The sequence below is a fragment of the Chenopodium quinoa genome, unplaced genomic scaffold, assembly GCF_001683475.1.
Source record: "Chenopodium quinoa cultivar QQ74 unplaced genomic scaffold, ASM168347v1, whole genome shotgun sequence".
NCBI lineage: Eukaryota > Viridiplantae > Streptophyta > Magnoliopsida > Caryophyllales > Amaranthaceae > Chenopodium > Chenopodium quinoa.
In genome coordinates, this window is record NW_018744290.1 from 182,924 (window position 1) to 204,642 (window position 21,719).

The 21,719-nt window shown below is 32.6% G+C and overlaps 1 protein-coding gene and 1 pseudogene across 2 annotated transcripts; both read left to right on the forward strand.

Moving 5' to 3' along the window:
* The first annotated feature begins 2,575 nt into the window (after positions 1–2,575).
* Positions 2,576–12,228, forward strand: LOC110695051 (protein indeterminate-domain 5, chloroplastic-like). Of its 2 annotated transcripts, none has more exons than XM_021872245.1 (4): positions 2,576–3,507; positions 4,129–4,528; positions 8,592–9,900; positions 12,207–12,228. In XM_021872245.1, exons 1-3 carry the CDS (start codon positions 3,282–3,284, stop codon positions 9,838–9,840), a joined length of 1,875 nt encoding a protein of 624 aa, XP_021727937.1. In that variant the 5' UTR covers positions 2,576–3,281; the 3' UTR covers positions 9,841–9,900; positions 12,207–12,228. The 2 variants fall into 2 exon arrangements, with proteins under 2 accessions (XP_021727937.1, XP_021727936.1); XM_021872244.1 differs by having other exon boundaries at positions 2,581–3,513.
* A 5,750-nt stretch (positions 12,229–17,978) lies between these two features.
* LOC110695053 lies at positions 17,979–21,579 on the forward strand (annotated as a pseudogene).
* The last annotated feature ends 140 nt before the right edge of the window (positions 21,580–21,719 follow it).

Here is a 21,719-nt window from a genome sequence, read left to right on the forward strand (position 1 = left end):
AATAATTTAGTTGAATTCTAATCTAGTGAATGGAACACACTCTATATAGCTTTTTAACTGCATGTCTTAAGACTTTTGATTATAACCCCACTTTTATTTATGCTTGAATTTTAAACTAAATTATATTGTGATTTTAATGCCAAACCAATTTTCTTTAATTGGATCACGTTCCACTATTCAAAAGCAAACAAGAAATCTCCGCTAATATAATCACATCAAGCAGCTAAGGTATCATTCTGTCATTCATGCATATGTCAATTAGGGTTATCTATGACTCTTCACCTGAATTATGTGGTTTAAATCTTCACGCATGGTTTGCAAACTTTCCGAAATCCAATTTTATTGAATTTTAGTACAAAAAATCCAACGTAATCACAAACATTTGACGCCTTCAGTATACATTTAATCATTTTGATTTTTAGATTTTTTTAGTTTTCATTTATTATGAAATTGTCACTTGATTGATCAAATAATCAATAGATAAACGTTTTTATGTTTATCAAGGTAAAAGATTTCAATATTTTTAACGTGGGATAAATCGTCACACATTAATTAATTAAAGAAGAGTAATGATGATTCATACAGTTTCTTTTTAATTGACATGTTTCTTTAGTCACATTTACTAATGCATAAATTTAACCATTGATATCTTTAATTACTGATAAGCAAAAATTATAAAAAGTTGATATTTTGAAAGTATGTATCGTGACGAATCTAATAAAATCTCACATGACTATATTTTTCATCATTACGATTAAATCACAAAACACGGTCAAAGAGAAGTGTATGAATAGTAGTTAAGTCAAAATGTGTAAACTAAAAAAACAGAGGTAGTATAAAATTGTGGGCTATGCACTCCACCTATAACTAATTGACATTAGGATGGTGAAACCTCATTTACACTTAGTCCAAAACTTATTCTCATTAAGTGATGAGTGAGATGACCATTAATGAAAACTAAATGGTATTAGAGCACAAATTGGTTGTTAAAAGAAAATTATTGTTTGATAACTCACATGTGAGAAGCAGTGTCAAACTCAAATGCCCAATTTATCGGCAATGAGACTAAATACAAGTAAATACGTACCGAAATGAAGTAGTTAGTTCAACGCAACAAACTTAAATTTTAAGTACCTAAAAAAATTGATTTTCTTTGTAAAAAAATTAAAGTGAATGCAAAAGTAGTTAAATGTACTATGATATGATGTAAATAAGCATAAAACCCCCAAGATTGGGAAACAATTCTATTCAAAGACAAAAGTAAGTTAAAACAAAAATAAGAGTAAAATTAGAAGGTAAAAGTAGTAAAAATTTAAGCCTAGATAGCAAAGCAAGAGAGTAGTAGTAATGAGATGATGTAAGAAGAAGTTGTCGGGAAGTGTTTGGGAGGGAGTGAAGCTGCCCTTTGCCCTTCAGCAATGTGGACCCCACTTACCCCACGTAACGACACTCTTTGGTGCGTGAACAAGGAGAGCATCCAACACCCCTCATCACATTTCCCATCCTTTTTATTTCTCTCTTATTTTTATTTTTTAAATTTAATGCATGTAACTCATCAATTAATTAGTTGTTGTCTCTTATTTTAGGAAATATATCTCATTCATTAATGCATAGTTATATTTTAGAATATGTAGATGTTGTATACAAACAAGCTCATTAATTAATCTTAAATCAAATAAATTAAAAATAACTTTGTATCATGTATTTGGGATGACTAAAGCTAGGCCAGGCTTTGTTATTTTGAACTTAATGAATTTGAATTGAATTTTATAGAGAGGAATTAACTTAATTAAACTTGTCAAATTTAAATTTTTTTATAAGTCTACTATTGTATGAGTTTTTAACGTAGTTATTTTTTCTATTTTGTGGAAGGTTGCAATATTTGAGATCAATGTTTCCTTATATATGGCAAATGTTGCAAAATATATATAACGATGGAAGTACAATTTTAGTAGTGTAATTTACCAAGTTAATTATATTTATTTGGATTATGCCTAAGTTATGGTATATATATAGAGAGGGTGATTAATATAAGGGTGGCTTAACTTTTCTTAATTAAGGGTAATAAAAAGTTTAGTGACACGTGTTTACAAATTATCATTATTGATTCGTTGACCCTCTTACAGAATCACCTCAAAAATTGACACCTCTAAACAAATGTTAGCAAAACGGTTCACAGACGACCTTGAAAAAAAAAAAAATAATGTGATGTATTAGTAGGAGCTAGAGTGCTAGATATAGTAGTTGTTTTATTGGAACATGTAAGAACTGTTTATGTGTTATTATCTCATATAATAATTGCGCTAACCATCATGTACGATATTAAAGTTAATATCAATGTCAATATCTTCTTTTTTTTTATTCATATCATTACTTACCATCTTATATTAGATGATCGATCGACTCAATTATAATACATAATAATTTGTGCATAATTAAACTTACTATACTAATATGATTTCATATTCTCAATTTCACTAGAAAAAGTCCACATAATTAAAATTATGAAACTAGCTCACAAAAATTTCAATTCATATTTGACAAATTATCAATTATTTGTACTTATATCACTAACAGTGACATCTTTTTTTCTTTTTAATCTCCAATCCAAAAATCAAAATATCCACCAATTTCATTATCGAAAGGAAAATTCCAGCAATTTAAAAGCAAGTGGAATGGTTAGCTAGCCAAAAAAAAATCAAATATAAGATATAAAAACCTTTTTTATTTCAATTATTTAAAAAAAAAAAAAACACTATTTCATTTCATGGGTTGATTCTCTCTCTTCCTCTCTGCATCTTATTGTATCTCCCTTATTTTTCATAAAATTTCAAATTCTCTTCTCTTTCTCTCTCCTCTCCTTTTCTTTTCTCTCTCTTTGTCACTTAAAAAAAAAAAAAAAAAAAAAAAAAAAAAAAAAAATCTATCCATTTCCCTCTCATCTACTCTCTCATACACAAAACACACAAATCCCATTTCTCTTTTTAGGGTTCCTCATTAATTAACCTCTATTAATTTTAAAATCGCGCATTTTAGGGATTATTTTGATATCGGTTAGAATTCTCAAATTAAAATTGTAAAATTTGCATGTGGGGTGGATAGGATTTAATTCATCCTTCCCCTTCTTTTTTTCTCCCTTCTCTTTCTCTCTCTCAAATAGATTATATATTGGATTCTCTCTTCAACAAGTTCATACAAACACTAGATATAGAGCTACTCCATCCAAAAACCATAACCAAAACCACTATTATAAAAAATAAAAAAAATAATAATCTTTACAAATGGCGGCATCTTCATCCTCTTCGGCCTTCTTCGGAAGTAGAGAGGCCGATGCGATGAAGCACGTACATCATCAGCATCAACCCTCGCAACCACCACCTCCACCACCACCACAAGTTTTGCAAAATCAGCATTCTTCAGCAGCCGTGCCGCCTCCGCCTTCGTCATCAGCAGCACCACCCGCTAATCCACAACAAAAGAAGAAGAGAAGCCTTCCTGGAACACCAAGCAAGTGTTAGCTCCTAAAACCCCCAAATATAATTTTATGAATTATTATTTGCTCCCTATTTTTTTCTCCTCTCTATTTTTAGTTATATATGTCTTCAAGTGGTTTTTGTCTATTACTTTTTTTTAATTTATTTTTTTAAGGAAAGATTTTTTTCGAAAAGAAAACCCTAATTTGTGGAAGCTTCATGACAAAGAAGATGTGAGAAAAAAAAAATTGAACATGGATTTTTCTTCTCTCTTTTGTTCATTTCTGAATAGACTTTATCTGCTACTATACTATACACGAACTTATATATATACATACATATACACATATATACAACATTTATTTATCTTGTTGTACTTATTGTATGTTATTTTGTGTTGACAATGAAAATAATAAATCTCAATGAATTAAATTTTGTGTTTTTATTATTTTGGATCGTTTCTATCTTTTTTTTAGACGAGTCATTACACGCACAAAAAAGATAATTAATGGTAAGAATTAATTTTATGAATTATTGTACTCCCGTCTTCTCTAAAAGTGAATTCATTTATTGTAAAGTTTTGAGCGATTAATTAATTAAAGCTTTGAGGATTATTGATTACGATAATAATAATAATTGTGATTATGATGATCAGATCCGGATGCGGAGGTGATAGCCTTGTCGCCGAAGACGTTGATGGCAACGAATCGTTTCATTTGCGAAGTATGCAACAAAGGATTTCAAAGAGAGCAAAATCTACAGCTTCATAGGAGAGGACACAATTTACCGTGGAAGCTTAGACAAAAGACTAACAAAGATCAAGTGAGGAAGAAAGTGTACTTGTGCCCTGAACCCACTTGTGTGCACCATGACCCGGCTCGTGCCCTCGGTGATCTCACCGGAATTAAGAAGCATTACTCGCGCAAGCATGGCGAGAAGAAGTTCAAGTGTGAGAAATGTAGCAAGCGTTACGCTGTTCAGTCTGATTGGAAGGCTCACTCTAAAACTTGTGGTACTCGTGAGTATCGTTGTGATTGCGGCACTCTATTCTCTCGGTACGATTTTTCTTTTTACCATCCTTTTTTCCGTGTTTTTCACATTTTTTTTTACTACGATATGACCATTTATTAAAATCTCCAAAAAAAAAAAAAAAATAATAATTAATGCTTAAGGTTGACTAATTTTGACTTCGGAGTGAAATGTGACTTAATTCGTACAATTCTATTTAATTTTATTTAGGCCAGATATATAAAAGTTATGCTATACTATGGTTTATAAATGTGATTGTATGTTGTTGTTTTGGTATTATTTGAGTGCGTGTTGTTGAGAGTATATACGAGTTATGAAATTCAGTGCATTAGCATATTGTTTTTGTTGGTGTGTGTTTTTGTTTTTGGGTTAAAATTAGAAAAAATACTATGGATTAAGTGAAAAAAGCAAAGAAAATGCAGGTACTTATTTGACAATATATGAGTTTGTTGTAGTTTTCTTCAGAAAATAAAAATGGCTGCTGATGATGTGCTGTTGTTGTTCTTGTTATTTTTTTTTTCTCTCTCTTCTTTTATTTTTCACTGAAATTCTGGGTCAAGCTGTTTTAAAGTAAAAATTTACATACAAGTACTAACAGAAAAGGAAGATGAAAGAAAATATAAGAAGAAAACGCCACCACGTGAATCCATACACGAGTCGTTTTTCTGAAACCACTATGCCATGTAATAGCTACTAGTCATGGCTAGCTTTTTGTTTTTCTTTTTTCTGTTGTTTTATTATCGCAACGATTGAGTTTTTATTGTGAGGTCTTGTAAGAATTAGAATTAATATGTATTTTCAAAATATCACATTCTTAAATTCATTATATATTTGTAATTGAAGGTATGAACGGTTTAATTTGTGTTTTGAGATGTATAAAACTTTTCTATTATTATTGTAATAATAAATTAACAAAAGTATTAAAGTAATTAAGTATTAAACAATAATGTAAAGTAAAGCAAAATAAATATGAATCTCATTGCATTATTGGATCGTCACAACAAACATATGTTACAAAATCATTTACAATACATTTAATGATGTTACACTAGTAATTACATTATTACAAAAGATTAAACATGTGAGAGTATCCCAACGGATGCTACTTTTATTTCTATGGGGTGTATCCAAACGGATGCTACTTTTATTTCTTCGGGTATTAGCTTTTTTTTTTTTGTTTATCTATTAGCGATGCTCTTAATGCTTTAATTATCTGTGAGTTGGGGTGTGCTAAATTTTGAATTTAATTATTGCAAAAATTAAACAATGGAAGAAATTGGTACATTAAGTATTAATAAAACAATGTAAATTAAAAGAAAATTAAAATGAATCACGTTGGGCCATGACAGAAAACTAACGTCCGTTACAAAATCATTTACGATACATTTAATGAAATCACAAGAGTAATAACTCGTTATTACTAGAGATTAAACATGTGAGTCAGTGAGTGTATCCGAGTGGACTCTGCTTTTATTTCTATGGGCCGTATTTTTAAACGGATTCTGCTTTTATTTCTGTAATGTAATTTTGTTCGAACAGATTCTAATTTTATTTCTTTGGGTTTATCAAAACGGATTCTGCTTTTATTTCCTTGGACTTGCTCCATACATATTTACTCCCTCGGATCCTTTTCTCGATTATTTTTTGGTCTAATTTAAATTAAATGTCATTTTTACATCATAAGATAATAAACTTTTATGTTAACTATATGTTCAAATACTCCAATATATTTCAACTGTATAAAAGTCGAACATGTTAAAATGTGTGCAAAAGGTTAAAACCAAACTTATTTAAAAAGTTGTAAAGCTAGGAGTATATACTTTATAATAATAATAGTAGTATAATTATACTGACGCCGCCTCGAAAAGTGCGCCACTGCCCTAATAGTAGTCGTCGTTTGATCCCTATTCACGTGTTGCAAAGAGAAAGAAAGAATTGAAGGGGTTAGTTGGTTACTGAGTTTGTTGCGTTATGGGTTGGCTAGATGTGATCACTTCACCCCTGCAGGTACCCCCTTTTCATGATAACGTTACCATCTTCAATTCCTTTTTTTTTCTCTCTCCTCTTCATATAATTCTGCTACATTTTTAGATAGAATGACGCTTATTGTAGTAAAATAGACACTTTACGAGTTTCACGTATGATTTTTATTCTCAACACGTACGTATACATAGTCTCGCTAAACTAGATAGATGGATAGGTATCACTGACACTTTTAGAAGGTAACGTATCTTGTATTTGTTATTTTGATATCGACACTTTAACTACATTAACTTGTATTATTACTTGTAATTTTATATGTGATATCGTGTTTGAACGTGAATTTGTATGTGTAATAGAGAGGTCGTCACTTGATGATCGTCAGTCTTACTAGCTATAGTAGTAACGTAGTTGTATAGGGAGGTTGGACTGATGAAAACAATACTGAAATACATTTATTATTTATGGTCTTAGGATGGAGGGACTACATACGTTCTCCTCTTTGATTGATTTTCTTTCACTATATTGAAAATATTCTCTACTTGCATTTATTGGAGGGTCAGTCCATAATATGGTAATCTTTTGTTGATTGATTATAAACTCTGTTGCTATTCATCTTACTTGAATTTATTGCACTGATTTCCCCCCTCTTTCAAGTACTCTGAGCAAAACTGTGTTGTTAGGTCATTTTATGTCCTCCATTTTGTACTTGATGTTTTTTTTTTTTTTTTTTTATTAATTACTTAAGTGTCCAATTTTAATTTGCTTCTTATTTTGAAATTTCATGAAACTGTAAAGTGAGTGCCTATTGTAATTTGGTTAAAAAAAAGTACTTAGAAAATCCATATTTTTGGTAATAAAGTACGCTAGAAAATCTCAAGGTATTAAACACTTTCACACTATAATATTAGTCATTTTGCTAAAAGTGTGATTTTTCACGTTAGAACACATTTAATGTTGAACATTTTTTGTAACATCATTGAAATTTTTGAGATACACTTGTAATTTAATTTGAATTAAGATTAAGAAAATGTATGAGAACACATTTTAAAGACTATCAAATTACAAAATTTACATAAAATGATACATAGAGTAATTGATGAATTGTTAAGATTAATATATACTCTGTACTAGTAATTTTTATTTGGCAATTAACAATACCATATGATTTATAAACAACATAATTAATGCATAAACTCACTTATTGACTAGCAACATTATTTCTTTTAATTAATACAAGAATTAAATTTTATAGCTTGAATTATTGGACAATTTATTAGAAATTACCCCTCCAAAATTGTATCTTAAGGTTAAATCTTTTGAAAATGTTAACAAATGCATTGAAGACTATATAGTTCACTTGTAGTACTAAATTAAAACAATAAATGAAAATAAGCTCATTAAGTGATTAGATAACAGATCGAACGAATTGTATGTTTAAGTCAAGGCTAATTACATACCTTAATATAAATGTGATTACATTATAATTAATATACTACATCCGTTTCAAATTATTTGCTACAATTTGACATAAAGTATGAGTAGAAAATGTCTAATCATTGTAAAATATTTGAAACGGAGTTAATAGCTTACATTATATATATTACGGAGTACAAATTATTGGAGTATATGTTGAAATTATTTTGGTGATACAATTTGACTAGCCATCAAATTCTGTTACACTGGACTCTCCACCAAAAACTCTAAAAGCTAAGATTTGGAATCTGAAAACAAGCTAGCGGTCACAAAATAAGTCAATCTAAAGGGGAACCTAGGTACTCTCATTCGATGACACCGTTCATGACAAACATGTACTATATATAGTCACATGTTATGATATGTCATACTTAGCTATAGTACTACTACTACTACTCCTACTCCGTAGTATGCTATTTGTACAACTATATTTGATGCTTTAACTTGGATATATAAAAGCTGCAACACTTGTATATATGACTAAAATAATTTACTCCTTTTATCGCCAATTATTGCTATAATATAATGTGACTACTAAATGTAGACAGATTTTTGAATTGGTATTCTAGTACGTGTCACAGTAAGTGTAATTGTATTGTGTTTAATACTCATGATTAATTTTTATTGTTACAGACGGGACAGCTTCATAACTCACAGGGCGTTTTGTGATGCACTAGCTCAGGAGAGTGCAAGACATCCAAGTAGCCTATCCACCCTAGGAAGCCACTTATTCGGACCTACTTCTGCGGTTGGTGGTGGTAATGCTGGTAACAATAACATGGGATTAGGAGTTGGACTTTCTCATCAAGTGGCCAACCATCTTCCGGCTTCGCTTTCCGATCAAATGACCTCTGACATCCTCCGCCTTGGCGGTGGGGCCCGAGGTGTTGGGACCGGGCAGTTTGACCACCTCCTCGGGCCGGGCTCTTTCCGGCCACAAATGCAGCAATCTCATCAGGGCAACTTTTACTTGTCTGACCAAACTGGTGGGCCCAACCATTATGCTAATAGTAACAATAATGATCAAGAAAATCAATCCCAAAATGCTGGTGGTGGAATCTTCTCCAACAAGCTATTCACCGGGCAGATGCCCGTGCCCGACTTAGGGTTTTTCTCCAACAATAACAACAATGAGAACACCAACACCATCAACACTAGTAGCACCACTGGCAGTGGGGACCACAATGGGATGTTCTCTTCTTCGGGTGGCGGTACCCTCTTCGGCGGGCCTTCTTCTGGCGGCCTCTCTTCCCTTTACACCACAGGACCCGGCCTCCAAGGCGGTAGCCCCCACATGTCCGCTACCGCCCTCCTCCAGAAGGCTGCCCAAATGGGGTCCACAACTTCCACCAGCAATGCTAGTGCAACTGCCCTACTAAAGGGACTAGAAGCGAAACCAACACCGCAACAATCCGCACCACCACCACCCCCAACAAGCGCCGGGGGTGGCGGGTTTGGAGGACTATTCGGAGAAAATGACCAAAATAACCTCCATGACCTACTCATGAGGGATAACCTAATGAACAACCCTTTCTTTGGAGGTGATCACCAGACTGGAGCAACTAGTGATCATAATGGTAACTATGGCGGGTTCAATCCGAATAAAACCGGGCTCGGTGTCGGATCATCGGACAGGCTTACAAGGGATTTTCTTGGTGTAGGAGAGATAGTGAGAAGCATGAGTGGTAATGGAGGAGGATTTCCTACAAATTCGCAAGGCATGGCATCCTTAGAAAACGTTACAACTGCTGATCATCAAAGAAATAATAACAATAATAATAATAATAATAATGCTGCAGCAGCAAATAATAATAGTAATGTGAATAATACTGCTCCTTCAAGTAGCCAAGCTTTTGGTGGTGGTGGTGGAAATAATTTCTAGTCAATTTGGCAAATCGAAGGAAAAAAAAGGGTTTTTTTTTACATCAGAAGTCAAGTACAGGTACGTAAAAAATTTGTTACATTTTATTACTCCGTAATACATAGGATAATTCATGATTTTGATTACATTGTTAACTTGATGATTTATTTTTGCTGAAGTACCTAGAGTCGGTAGATATAATTTTTAAATTTTGTTTGGGTGCGTGAAAAATTATAGAGTGTAATTTAACTATGAATAATAATTATGTGATGATGACGGTCCAAAGGGGGTGGTCACTGCTTTTTTTTGGGGAGGAGGAGGAGGAAGAGGTGTGGGCTATAGATTTGTTTGTTTTTTCTCTTGTGTTTTTGTCCCTTGGTTTTGTTGGTTTGTTTGAGTTCCTTTATTTTTATTCTCTTTGTTTTTTATTTTTAAAACTTTCTGGTGTGATTTTTTGGGTAGAGTCACGGGTCATGGAATATTATTGATCATATACAAGATTTTTGTGTTACTCAAAAATTAAATTTTAAATTTTTAAAAATTCCTTTGTGGGTGCCACGCATGTGAATGTATTTTGCTCCATTAATTGAATTATTTTGCCCAATTGCCCCATTTTTGTTTTGTAAATATCTATGATTATCGACATTATTCAAATTTGTGAGAATTTAAAATTTATTAAACATATACTGTTTGAATACTAAACATGTATATTAACCAACTTTAGATGAACATTTAAATGTAAACTTAAGCTACATTATACTAAGCAATTGAGTCAAAACACCACAATGTTCTTCATAATTAAAAAAATTTACATAATGATCATAGAGCTGGTAATTTTAATTTTTGAATGATTAAAATATATACTTAAGCATCTAGTAATTATTTACCGTAAAAAAAATAATAAAAAAATGCTTAATCAATGTTTATTGATTAGTGAATATAGTCGAAAACTTACTATGGAGTAAATTTTATGGCTAATCTATCAAATTTGGAAAATTTAAAATGAGATTTTATTAATGTGGCCTATTAGAGTTAGAGAGTAAATTTTATGGCTAATCCATCAAATTTGGGCGATTTAAAATGAGATTTTATTAATGTGGCCTATTAGAGTTAGGAATAAAGTTGATGAACATTGCATGCCCCCTCTTTAGTCTTTACATATTACGTAATATGATTACTATTTAATTATATTGTTGCTCTTCGTAATTAAGCTATAAAAACTTAGAAAATTACAAAAGATGAATTCTTAAGCTCTTAAATTAGCCTTTTGACATCCATTATCATTGAAATTTTTTACTTAATTCTTCATATACTAGTATTTTTATTTAACAACGTAATAAGTATTTTATGAAAACAAGAAAATTAATTTCAACATGATGTAATATTATGTCTAGTTTATATGTATGTGCATGACTATTTTCTAGCTAAATTCAATAAATACAACGTTCTACGTAAATCATACAGCTTTAGGAAACTCGATTTCACAAACTAAAGATTGATTGTGAATCCGGAACACACCCAATGAGAGTGTACATGTGTATGTAGTATACATAAGAGATCAATAAATTCCTACATGTTTTAAGAAAAAGAATGAATGTTGCGCTTTATTTGGTTAATACAATTGCAATGTTGGTGAAAGGTTAACAGGAATCAACCTTAGAATAAAGTATAAATTACACGAATGAGTAAAAAGATGCTCAAGGGAACATGTAACATCTAATATGGACCTGCTGAATAGGATTTGAACATCCACTTTTCCTTCCATAATTCATTGAGATTGATGGCATGATTTATCGATATTGTAGTCTATTAGATCTATTTTTGTCCTCTTAGATATTATTATCAGACCAATTATGAGCTAACAGTTTTTACTGTTTTAAATACAAATAAATTAAAATTAACTATTTTCCTCATTTTTTTACTGTTTAACTCGACATTGGTCATACATTACATTTTTTTTAAAAAAAAATTTGAAGCTTGTCATATGGTACCTATGGGAGCAAGACTCCAAATAAACATTATTGTCTTATTAACCTTTTTTTCTACACTAAAAACAATAATTTATGATGATTTACAGTGATTAATTGTGAATTAATTTTGGGGGTTATTGTTTATTATGTGTACGGAGTACAACTATGCATTATAATGAATTATTGTAAGTTCATATATTATTTTAAATATCGTCATGCTAATAAATATATACAAGTAATTTTCTAATTACTTGACTTGTTAGCTTTGCATTATCTAAATAAAAGAGGATTAAAATTTTATGGCCTTTTGTTCTTAAGATTATCTGTGACAAATTAACTTATACTACGTATATTTTAGATTTTTATATGGTACCCCATAATTAAACCTTCTTACGCTCTTTCACTTATGTACTGCAGGAATTAGGTTTTGTTTAAAAAAAAAAAAAAAAAAAAAAGACAAATTTGCCTCCCATCTTAAAGAACTCAAAGCTCATATATATGAAGCTTTGTTTAAGCGAGTTGATTAAGATCGTCATTGGTTTTGCTAGCTGACTACCAAAATTCCATCAGTAGATAGGCGACTGAAGTTGATGCTGAGGCTGTATGATGATGCGCATGAGAAAGGGTGATCGTTTTAGTTGATAGGCTTTTAGTTTTGATAAATTTTATAGACTTTTTATATGTTAATTACCTGACTCATGTTTATGGTAAATGTGAATGAAAAATCTCAAATGTTTAGTAACATAAAGTAGAAGAGTACAATAACTTCGATCTTCATTCCAGCTGAGAGAATTTTTGTTCTGAAATCGAGTACCTTGAATATAGTTTTCAATTCTTGAAATGTTTGGCATAAAATTTAATGGGTTCAGGTAGTAAAGATATTAGATGTATTGTTAGTTAATTAAGGTATTAATTTTGTGAATTTAGGGATTTTATTATGTTACAAAGTGAGATTAGAAAATTATAGAGGTGGAAGTGAGGGATATGAATGAAGTTAAAGGGTGTTGTAGGGGTGCTACTTTTGGTTAGGTACTTACTATCATATCACGAATTTAAATATGTATATGTCAACTAACTTATTTGGCTTTAAATCTTGTGGTTTAGTGTTTAAATTTGGCTAATTGCCATCTTTCTAATTAGAACATTTGAACTTCTTTATTATACACCACAATGTGATAAATTGGCCCAATAATTAATCACATGCAATTAGACCCACTAAACATATCAAGTAGGTCAGTTTCAAGTCAAGTGTTTCAAAATCGAGTCAAACATATATTAAAATATCGGGATTGTAGGGAATGCATCATAGGTGAGCATATAATGTTATTTGAAACCACATACGGCCATTAGTTGGTTACATAAGGCCATAAAGGCATGTGCATGCAACTTTGAGTTAATAAAAGGAGTGTATACATAGACGGTTGATTTGAAAGTTTAAAGGGAAACTGGATGGTTCCAACCATCCAAACAGGCTCCCGGGATGTCATGGGGTCCATAAAAAGTGCCCCTACTTGTTTCCTTTTCAAGTCTAGAAAAGTTAAAGTTTGTGCGAAACTAAAGGTTATATTTCATGCTTTTGGACCAATTTTGAAGATTTGGGGATCCTATTGAAAACTCTCGAAATGGTAGGGGATGCAATCTGGGGTCATGTAATATTGTTTGGAACCATACACAACAAGTAATCGGTCACATACAGACTCCTGGCGACCTTGAGTTAATATAATGGAGGGAGTTGAGGCACGCTTAAGCTGTAAACAACTAAATTGATAGTTTAAAGGCAACGTGGTTGGTTCTAACAACCTAAATGGCCTCTCGGAGTTCATGGGTTCATGCATGGAAACCACTCCGACCTTTTTTCTTTTCGGATTTGAAAAGGTAAAAAACTTGTAAAAATTTAAAGTTATATACAAAAATGGGACCAATTTCGGAGATTTCATGATCCCATGTCTAAAACACACAAAATTATAAGGGATGTATTCCGGGGTTATATAGTATTATTTGGAACCATATACTACCATTAGTCAGTCATATATAGTCTCGTGGTGGCCTTGAGTTTATTGAGGAGATGTTAGCTGTAAACGACTAAATTGGTTGAGGGTAAAACAGACGGTTGTAACCACCTAAATAGGCTATTGGGGTGTTGTGAAATTCGTGGGAAACACCCTGACCTATTTCCTTTTGAGTCCAAAATAGTCAAAAATTATTCAAAACTGAAAGCTATAATACACGCTTACGGGCAGATTTTTGAATTTTTTATCCAAAATCGGAAGTGACTGTGTGAGGTGTCTTCTTGGGTCATACAATTGTTGGTTTGGAACCATAACATGTGTTTGGGTACTAAAATGGTCATACCCATTTTAGTCTTGGGTAACTCTACCCATATAAGCCCAAAGGGCATAAAAAAGGTATAAAAGGCCCCAAATAAGTCAAATACATCAATATGGCCTTCAACGGCCCACACATGTAATTTTAGGGCTCATAAACCCACTTATGTACTCATATAAATACCCCTCAAAGGGCATAAGGGAAAGGGGGGTCACTCTTATCATCTAAGATGACCATACTCCTCCACTCTCTCCTCTAAACTCCTCTCAAAATATGCATTGTTTGGCAACTAACTTGGGCGTCGGAGGCTCCGCCCCGGGTTCAACCCCCGGGGCTCGGGGTTCATTTTGCAGGTCCATTCAAGGCCCAAATTCGAGGTTCTCAGATACCCCTCCAAGGCCCGGTTAGCTCATTTTTTGCCGAAACAACATGTCTTTCAATAGGTGTATAAAGTCTAGACAATAAGTTTGGTTCAAGTTTGGTTTAGATCGGGTTTTGGACAGAAGTGATTAATCACAGCTTAACAGGTTGACTACAGTCATCCCTAGCAGTAGTAGGCTGTTGAGTTAGAGTGTTATATCATGTTTAAAATCGATGATGAAACAAGACTTAAAGATGATGAGTTAATAATTTGTTCATGATGACTAGTCATGAATTCAAGATGACTAGTCATGACTGGATCATAAGTACTAAAGCTACTGCTATGAATCTATTATTATTGATTATGATGCTATACATCCACATGGGACCGATGATGTTTTGTGACACATAACATAACATAACATATCAGGCCAATCAGTTTTGAGTTGTTTGTACAACTTTTAACCAACAGCCCAATTAGATTCCCTTCCAAAAGATTTACTCACACTAAAAGTGGAATAGCTTGATGACTTAATGATCAAACTCATGTTTTCTTACAAACCATAAAGTCGTTGGAACTTCTAAAGTTGTGATGCTTTCTTCTTTCCAACTTTTCTTAACTAAAAGCTTTATGTGAAATACATACTTTGGAATTTGATATCTTTGACCAAGCTAAAGTTGTTTAGATGATACAATGAATAATTCTACTGCAGTATTTTTAGGATTGTTACTTAGGGTGGAGATATATTGGGTGCCTGTCCTAGCTAGAATTGGTAAAGAATTGTCGCGTCTATATTCGGAATCAATATCGCTGGGATCTATTTCGTACTCAAGATTTTAGGCCCATTTATGAAAGTTTCAGCTCGGATGATTTTCAATTTTTTGACCCCATTATCCACTACATATTCAACGGGATTAGTTTTAAAATTAGATACCCATTTTTTATATACTTCGTAAAACATAGTTTGAGCAGGTCTCGCTATTGAAACTTAAAACGTTTGACCATTTCTTGCTCCAAAATTTTGGATTTTGTTCCAAAAATTATCACCAGTACTAGATATTCCCCGTCCTTGGTTAATACTTGCTCTACTTCGATCATTTGCATCATTTTGACTTTTTGCACTGTTCACAATTTCACACACCTCTCACTTTTTTTTTTTTTTTTTTGAAACAAATCAATTCATTAATAAAAATCCATACGGCATCTACAAATAGAATCTACATTAACAAATACATAAAATTGAATCAAATTAGGAGTTCCTTCATCAAATCTACGATCGTTGAAAATATCTTGCACTATGGTACACATCTCTCGCACACATCGCTGGAATATACAACCTTTTCGGAGAGACGATCTAACGATTTCTTGTAGCCGTAAGGATGATTTTCATCTGATTCGCTTGAACGCATTTGAAAACTTGACAACCAATGCGATCCCGAGTAAATCTTTACCAACGAACTAACAATAGGGCAAATGATGATTACCTTTTAGGTAAACCCTAACACACAAACAAACCCTAAACATAAACAAACAGCTAAATTAACAAAAACTAAAGACTCCACCATAGGGAGACACTCCACCATAGCGAGACGGACGAATATCTACACTACTCGTGTAGATTTATTGAAACCTAAATCGCAAAACTAAAGAAAATTAAGGGAAAAGGCCGAAAATAGTGTAATTTCTTCGGAAATTAGACTATTTTCGGCCTACACGGCCAAGATTTTGGAGAAGATTTTGGAGAAACCCTAGGAGAGAGGAGGAGAGGATAGGCGAGAGATTTATACTCCCTCCATTTTTAAATACTTGCAGCATTTCTCCATGCGCGGAGTTTTAGGAGAAATTGGAAAAAGTAATAAAATATGAAGGTAGTGGGATAAGTGAAAGAATAAAAAATTGTAAAAAGCAAAAGTAGTTGAGAGAATTGGAGGAGGGAGAATATGAAATTAATAAAATATGATTTATGTTGGGTCCAATAATTGAGAGAAATAAATTAAATATTTGTAAAAGCTTTCCAAATAAGAAAATGGAGCAAGTATTTAAAAACGGCTGAAAATGAAAAGTGGAGCAAATATTTAAAAACGAAGGGAGTAGCAATTGTATCACCTAAAAAAAGCTCACCCTTAACCATGTTTTTAAGGACAATATTGTACTCCGTGATTTACTACCAAGATGGGAAAAATGAGCAGGCCCAGCATCAGATACGTGAAGGCAGTAGTCGGTAGCCTTGTCCTAAGGCCCACATCTTCTGGGCCTATTGGGCCTTATAAATTAACTGAGAGAAAATATAACGTAAAAAATTAACTAAGCAAAACCATCTAAAAGCCTATTGGGCCTTATAAATGAAGACTTCGTTAAACCGTTTAGGTCATTTAGGTGTTTACTACCCTTTATAAAGATAATCAAATTTTTGAATTCTTAATCTGATTACATTAATTCTTGTCAATGAAATTGTATGTACTTGGTTTCAGAAAAAAATTGTATGTACTTAATCTAATTTTTAAATGGTAGGCATTGAATTTTATTGACCACATGACATGTCTCTTCCTTTGATACTCCCCTTAATAATTTATGGCATCATTTAGTAGCTTAAGTATCTATGTTGTACAATAATATTCTCAACCTTTTTTTGATACTCCCCTTAATAATTTATAACAAAAATTTTTATTTATATAAATTCACCCACTACTTGTCCTCTGCTTATCATCACATTGTGAGGGGGAAAAAAAATAGCAAATACATTACACTAAGTTTAGATTGAAAAATATTTCAATTAGGTTAAATTGTTATGTAACTTGTTAAGTTTTTATATAGAAAGCCACACAATGACACAATATTATGATACAACATAAACTTTTATTTTCTAAACAAATTATATCACAAATTGTGCAAATCTATAACTTATACTAAGATGCTAAGATATCAATGATGATTCATTCAAGATCATACTCATGAATTTGGATTTGATTCAATCATATATAAATATATAATCTAGCTAATTTCATAGCTATGCCAAAATATGTGTTTTGTATTTTTAGATCATCCATATCTAAGACTTCATAAAACATTCAACCCCTAAATTAGTATAATTGAAAATTAACTAATTTTTTTAATTCCAACAAAACATGTATTACAAAAATTTCCTAACATTTATTCTTACAAGAGGGTTTATTGTCAAATTCTTAACAATAACAACATCAAAGTGATCTGATGAGAATTAACATTGAAGTTTATCCAATAAAATTTGATTTGTGAATCAAGATTTCATCTTCATTGATCGTCAATCATAATCTTCTCCTTCATTTTTTTATCTCGAGTGCCACGAAAACTACTCTTACAAACTTTAATCTTACATCCGAAATCCCAAATATCTCATAAACACTCTCTTCAAAGAGTCAAAACAATACAATTAAACAGAATTAACAAAAGTACTTGATTAAATCCCCAAACTTAATTAATAATCAAGTTAAAATTGCAAAAATGAACACAAATGTTGTCGTCAAACTAAACAGTTAAAAAATCAATGAAATTATTCCAACCTCATCAACCATCATTAACACAAAATTTCTCTCTCCTCTTTCTTCGTTCCAACAATGAACATCACTCACTCTCTCTCCTCATCTTCCATAGCCATCACCTTCTTCACTGATGTCACCCTTTCTCTCTCCTCCCAAACACTCCGACCTTCTCCCCTCCACTTTCCGGCGCCGGCGATTTTATCTCTCCTACTCCGGCGAAATGCTCCGCTCTCTCTTTCCTTCCGCCGGTAACGCTTTCTCCGTTTTCTCTTCCGACGCCGTCGGCATGCCGTCGGAAAAAAACTCTGTTTCTCCGTCGATCTATCGCCGCCTTTGTCTTCTTCGCCGCTATTTTGTTCGTTTATAATTCCGTTCGTTTCTTCGCCGACACTTCCGTCGCTTCTTCCGCTGCTAATTCTGTCGGATTTTATCCTGTTCCTGACGGTTTTTCTTCTGAGGTTATTGATTTATGTTGCTAATAATGTTTTAGTTTTTTTTTTTTAGTTGGAATTATTACTTAATTTGGATATTTTTTTTTATTTTGTTTTGATCTGGATTTTTATATTAATTTAATTGAAGGTGTTGTTGATTTAAATCATTTCAATTGTCTTCGTTTAGATTTTTTAATTATTAGGTAAACTTGAATTTGAGTGGAAATTGAACTGAATTTGGGCTTCTGTAGTACTTAAGCTGTTTGGTTTAAATGCAGTTGAACGAGTTCTTGGATTTTGTATTTTATGTGTGATCTAAATTCTGGATTTGCTTTTGTTATGCAATTGAAGTGAAATTGGAAGCGTTTTAGTAAGGAATCTCTTTAATTAGTAACTTTTAGTCATTTTATTGTTATTAAATTTGATGTCTATTATAATTCGAACTGATGATTGTTTTTTATTGGTATTATGAGTTCATTTATTGTGTGAGACCTGAATTCAGATTTCAATCTTTGTCGCAAAATTTATATTTTGTTTAATGATTGTTATATGCAATGTATAATGTATTGAAAATTATAGGTTAGTGAGGAGTACAGGCTTGAAAAAGTCCTGAATGATGCTGCTACCGAAGATAAAACTATTATTATAACTACGCTGAATGATGTCTGGGCAACGCCTAATTCCATTTTCGATCTCTTCCTTGAAAGCTTTAGGATTGGACATCATACCCGGAGACTTTTGGACCATGTAGTAGTTGTTGCATTGGATGACAAAGCATATCGACGGTGCTTAAGTTTACATCTTCATTGCTATGCTCTTTTGACTGAAGGGATTGATTTTTCTAAAGAGGCGTACTTTATGACACCCGATTACCTGAAAATGATGTGGAGAAGGATCGATTTCCTGCGAAGTGTACTTGAAATGGGATACAATTTTGTATTCACTGTAAGCTTCTCCTCTCTGCTTTACTTGTCTAAACATCTGTGTAAGCTGTTATTGCTTCATTTATCTTTGCAGTCAAGTTTTTGTAGATGCATGAACAGATTTCCTATTTCATTTCCTCTTTTGCATCTGCCTTAGTCATAACGATTTATTCAAGTTGCTATATAATTTAAGACTGACCTTCTAAGACTTACATTTTGCTTGTATCATCTCTTTTATAGCTTGGTGAGCCACACCCTTTTTAAAATTAAATAAAATCATCACTAAGAATGAGCATTTGATTTTACTTTTGAGGTTGCCCAACATGTCTTTTTAGGATGCTTGATGCTGCAATAATTTCTAAAAAAGTTTATATGTATTTTGTATGATATGGAGTACTACAGAATTAATTCAATGCTGAAAACCATTTATTTTTTAAAAGATTGAACTTTGAAAACTTTTTCAGCACTGTAATTTCACCAGGTGAAGTCAAGTTACCTCAAAGAAATTAAGATTTTCAAATCTGCAAGGCAAAAAGCCTACTAATGGATTCCCATTCTCACACAGGGCTCGCCCTAAATGATGAGCTCCTTTTAATTATCCAACCTCAATTTCGACTTTGTTTTGAAGGTTGCCTCGAAAATGCTTGTCATATCGTATGAAGACACCTTCATGATTTTAACAGTCTTTTTTACTCCATCGACAATTTTCAACTACCTGTTATTACTCTGTTTATGCACCTGTCGAAGATGGCATCATAAGTTTTTGTTGTGTATGCATCTGTACACTTCTGGAAGTCCTCCACTTTCTCCAGAAATCATCTCTATCATTGGTTTAACATCACCTTTTCTTCAACTTTGCTAGTTCATCTCATTCAGTGCTTTAACCACTTGAGAGCAAGACTTCAAAAATGCACCTGCAAGGAGATATGATTATCAAATCCAAACTATCAGGGGGGCAACAAACTCCCTACTAATTTTGCTAGGGTCAGGGGTACTTGTGTTCATCTTAACCTGCAGCAAACTCCCCACTAATTTTGATAGAGATATGAGGCCTGAAGATTTTGGAAGCCTTTTTGCTGATATCACTTACTGGATAATGCCTCTTTTCTTTTCTACTCTAGTTGCTCGTGTGTGCACTTTTACTGGTAGTCACTATTTTAGGAAGTTCTTTGGCTTTAGTTATCTTTCTTGACTTCCTGTTTATACTCGTACTTGTTTTTTTTCTTTTCAAAGTGCAATAAGTAATTCTAACTTATTCTTTAGGATGCTGATGTCATGTGGTTCAGAGATCCATTTCCACGATTCTTTTCTGAAGCTGATTTTCAAATAGCATGTGACCATTTCTCAGGCAATTCATCTACCATGCATAATAGGCCTAATGGCGGTTTTAATTATGTTAAATCAAACAACCGGTCCATTGAGTTTTACAAGTTTTGGTACGCATCACAAGAAAACTATCCTGGCTACCATGATCAGGATGTACTAAATTTTATCAAACATGATCCATACATCTCAGAAATGGGGCTAACTGTGAGATTCTTAGATACTGCTTACTTTGGTGGACTGTGTGAACCTAGCAAAGATTTGAATGAAGTATGTACAATGCATGCCAATTGTTGTTATGGTATCAATAGCAAGCTACATGATCTTAAGATTATGCTTCAAGACTGGAAACTATTTATGTCCTTGCCCCTGAGTTTGAAGCGCTCGCAAGCATATACCTGGAGGGTTCCTATGAATTGCAGGTATACCTTACGCTCGTTATACAACATTTTAATACTCCTCATTTTGGCTGTTTGTGTTATGATCCTTTAGACCCTAATCATTACTTTGCAATACTCCTTTTGCAGTCTAAGTGCATTCCACCCTGCTAAGATTCCGACGGAGAGTGATGAAGAAGAAAGTGAAAATTGATTTATATACCACATTCCAATTTTACTCTAGATTAATTATTTATTTTGGTTCCGAGGTAATTTGAGTCATTAGCCATGCCTAGTTTTGTTGAATTATATTTTGAACTAGGTCAACTGGTAGATGATATTAGCTAGGAGGAATCAAGGTTTAGTATACGAAAAAATTGTACAGTGTAATGTAATTGCAGTGTAGAAAGTAAGGGTTTGTTTGTAAGATGCAGGATTGAGTTATCGAATTACTTGTTTTGCAACCTTGACTTTACAATGAAGTCAATGATCCACAAAATATCATTACACAGATTGCTTTAACTTAGCCAAATTTCCTTGGTGCTTTTCTAGTAATTTCAGGTGCGTCTCGGGTTAAATTCTTGTGATTCATTTGCCAAATAATGTAGTATTTTTGCCAATTATTCTGGTACAATACCTTCTACAAGATGGATGGGGAGGACTTATCTTACC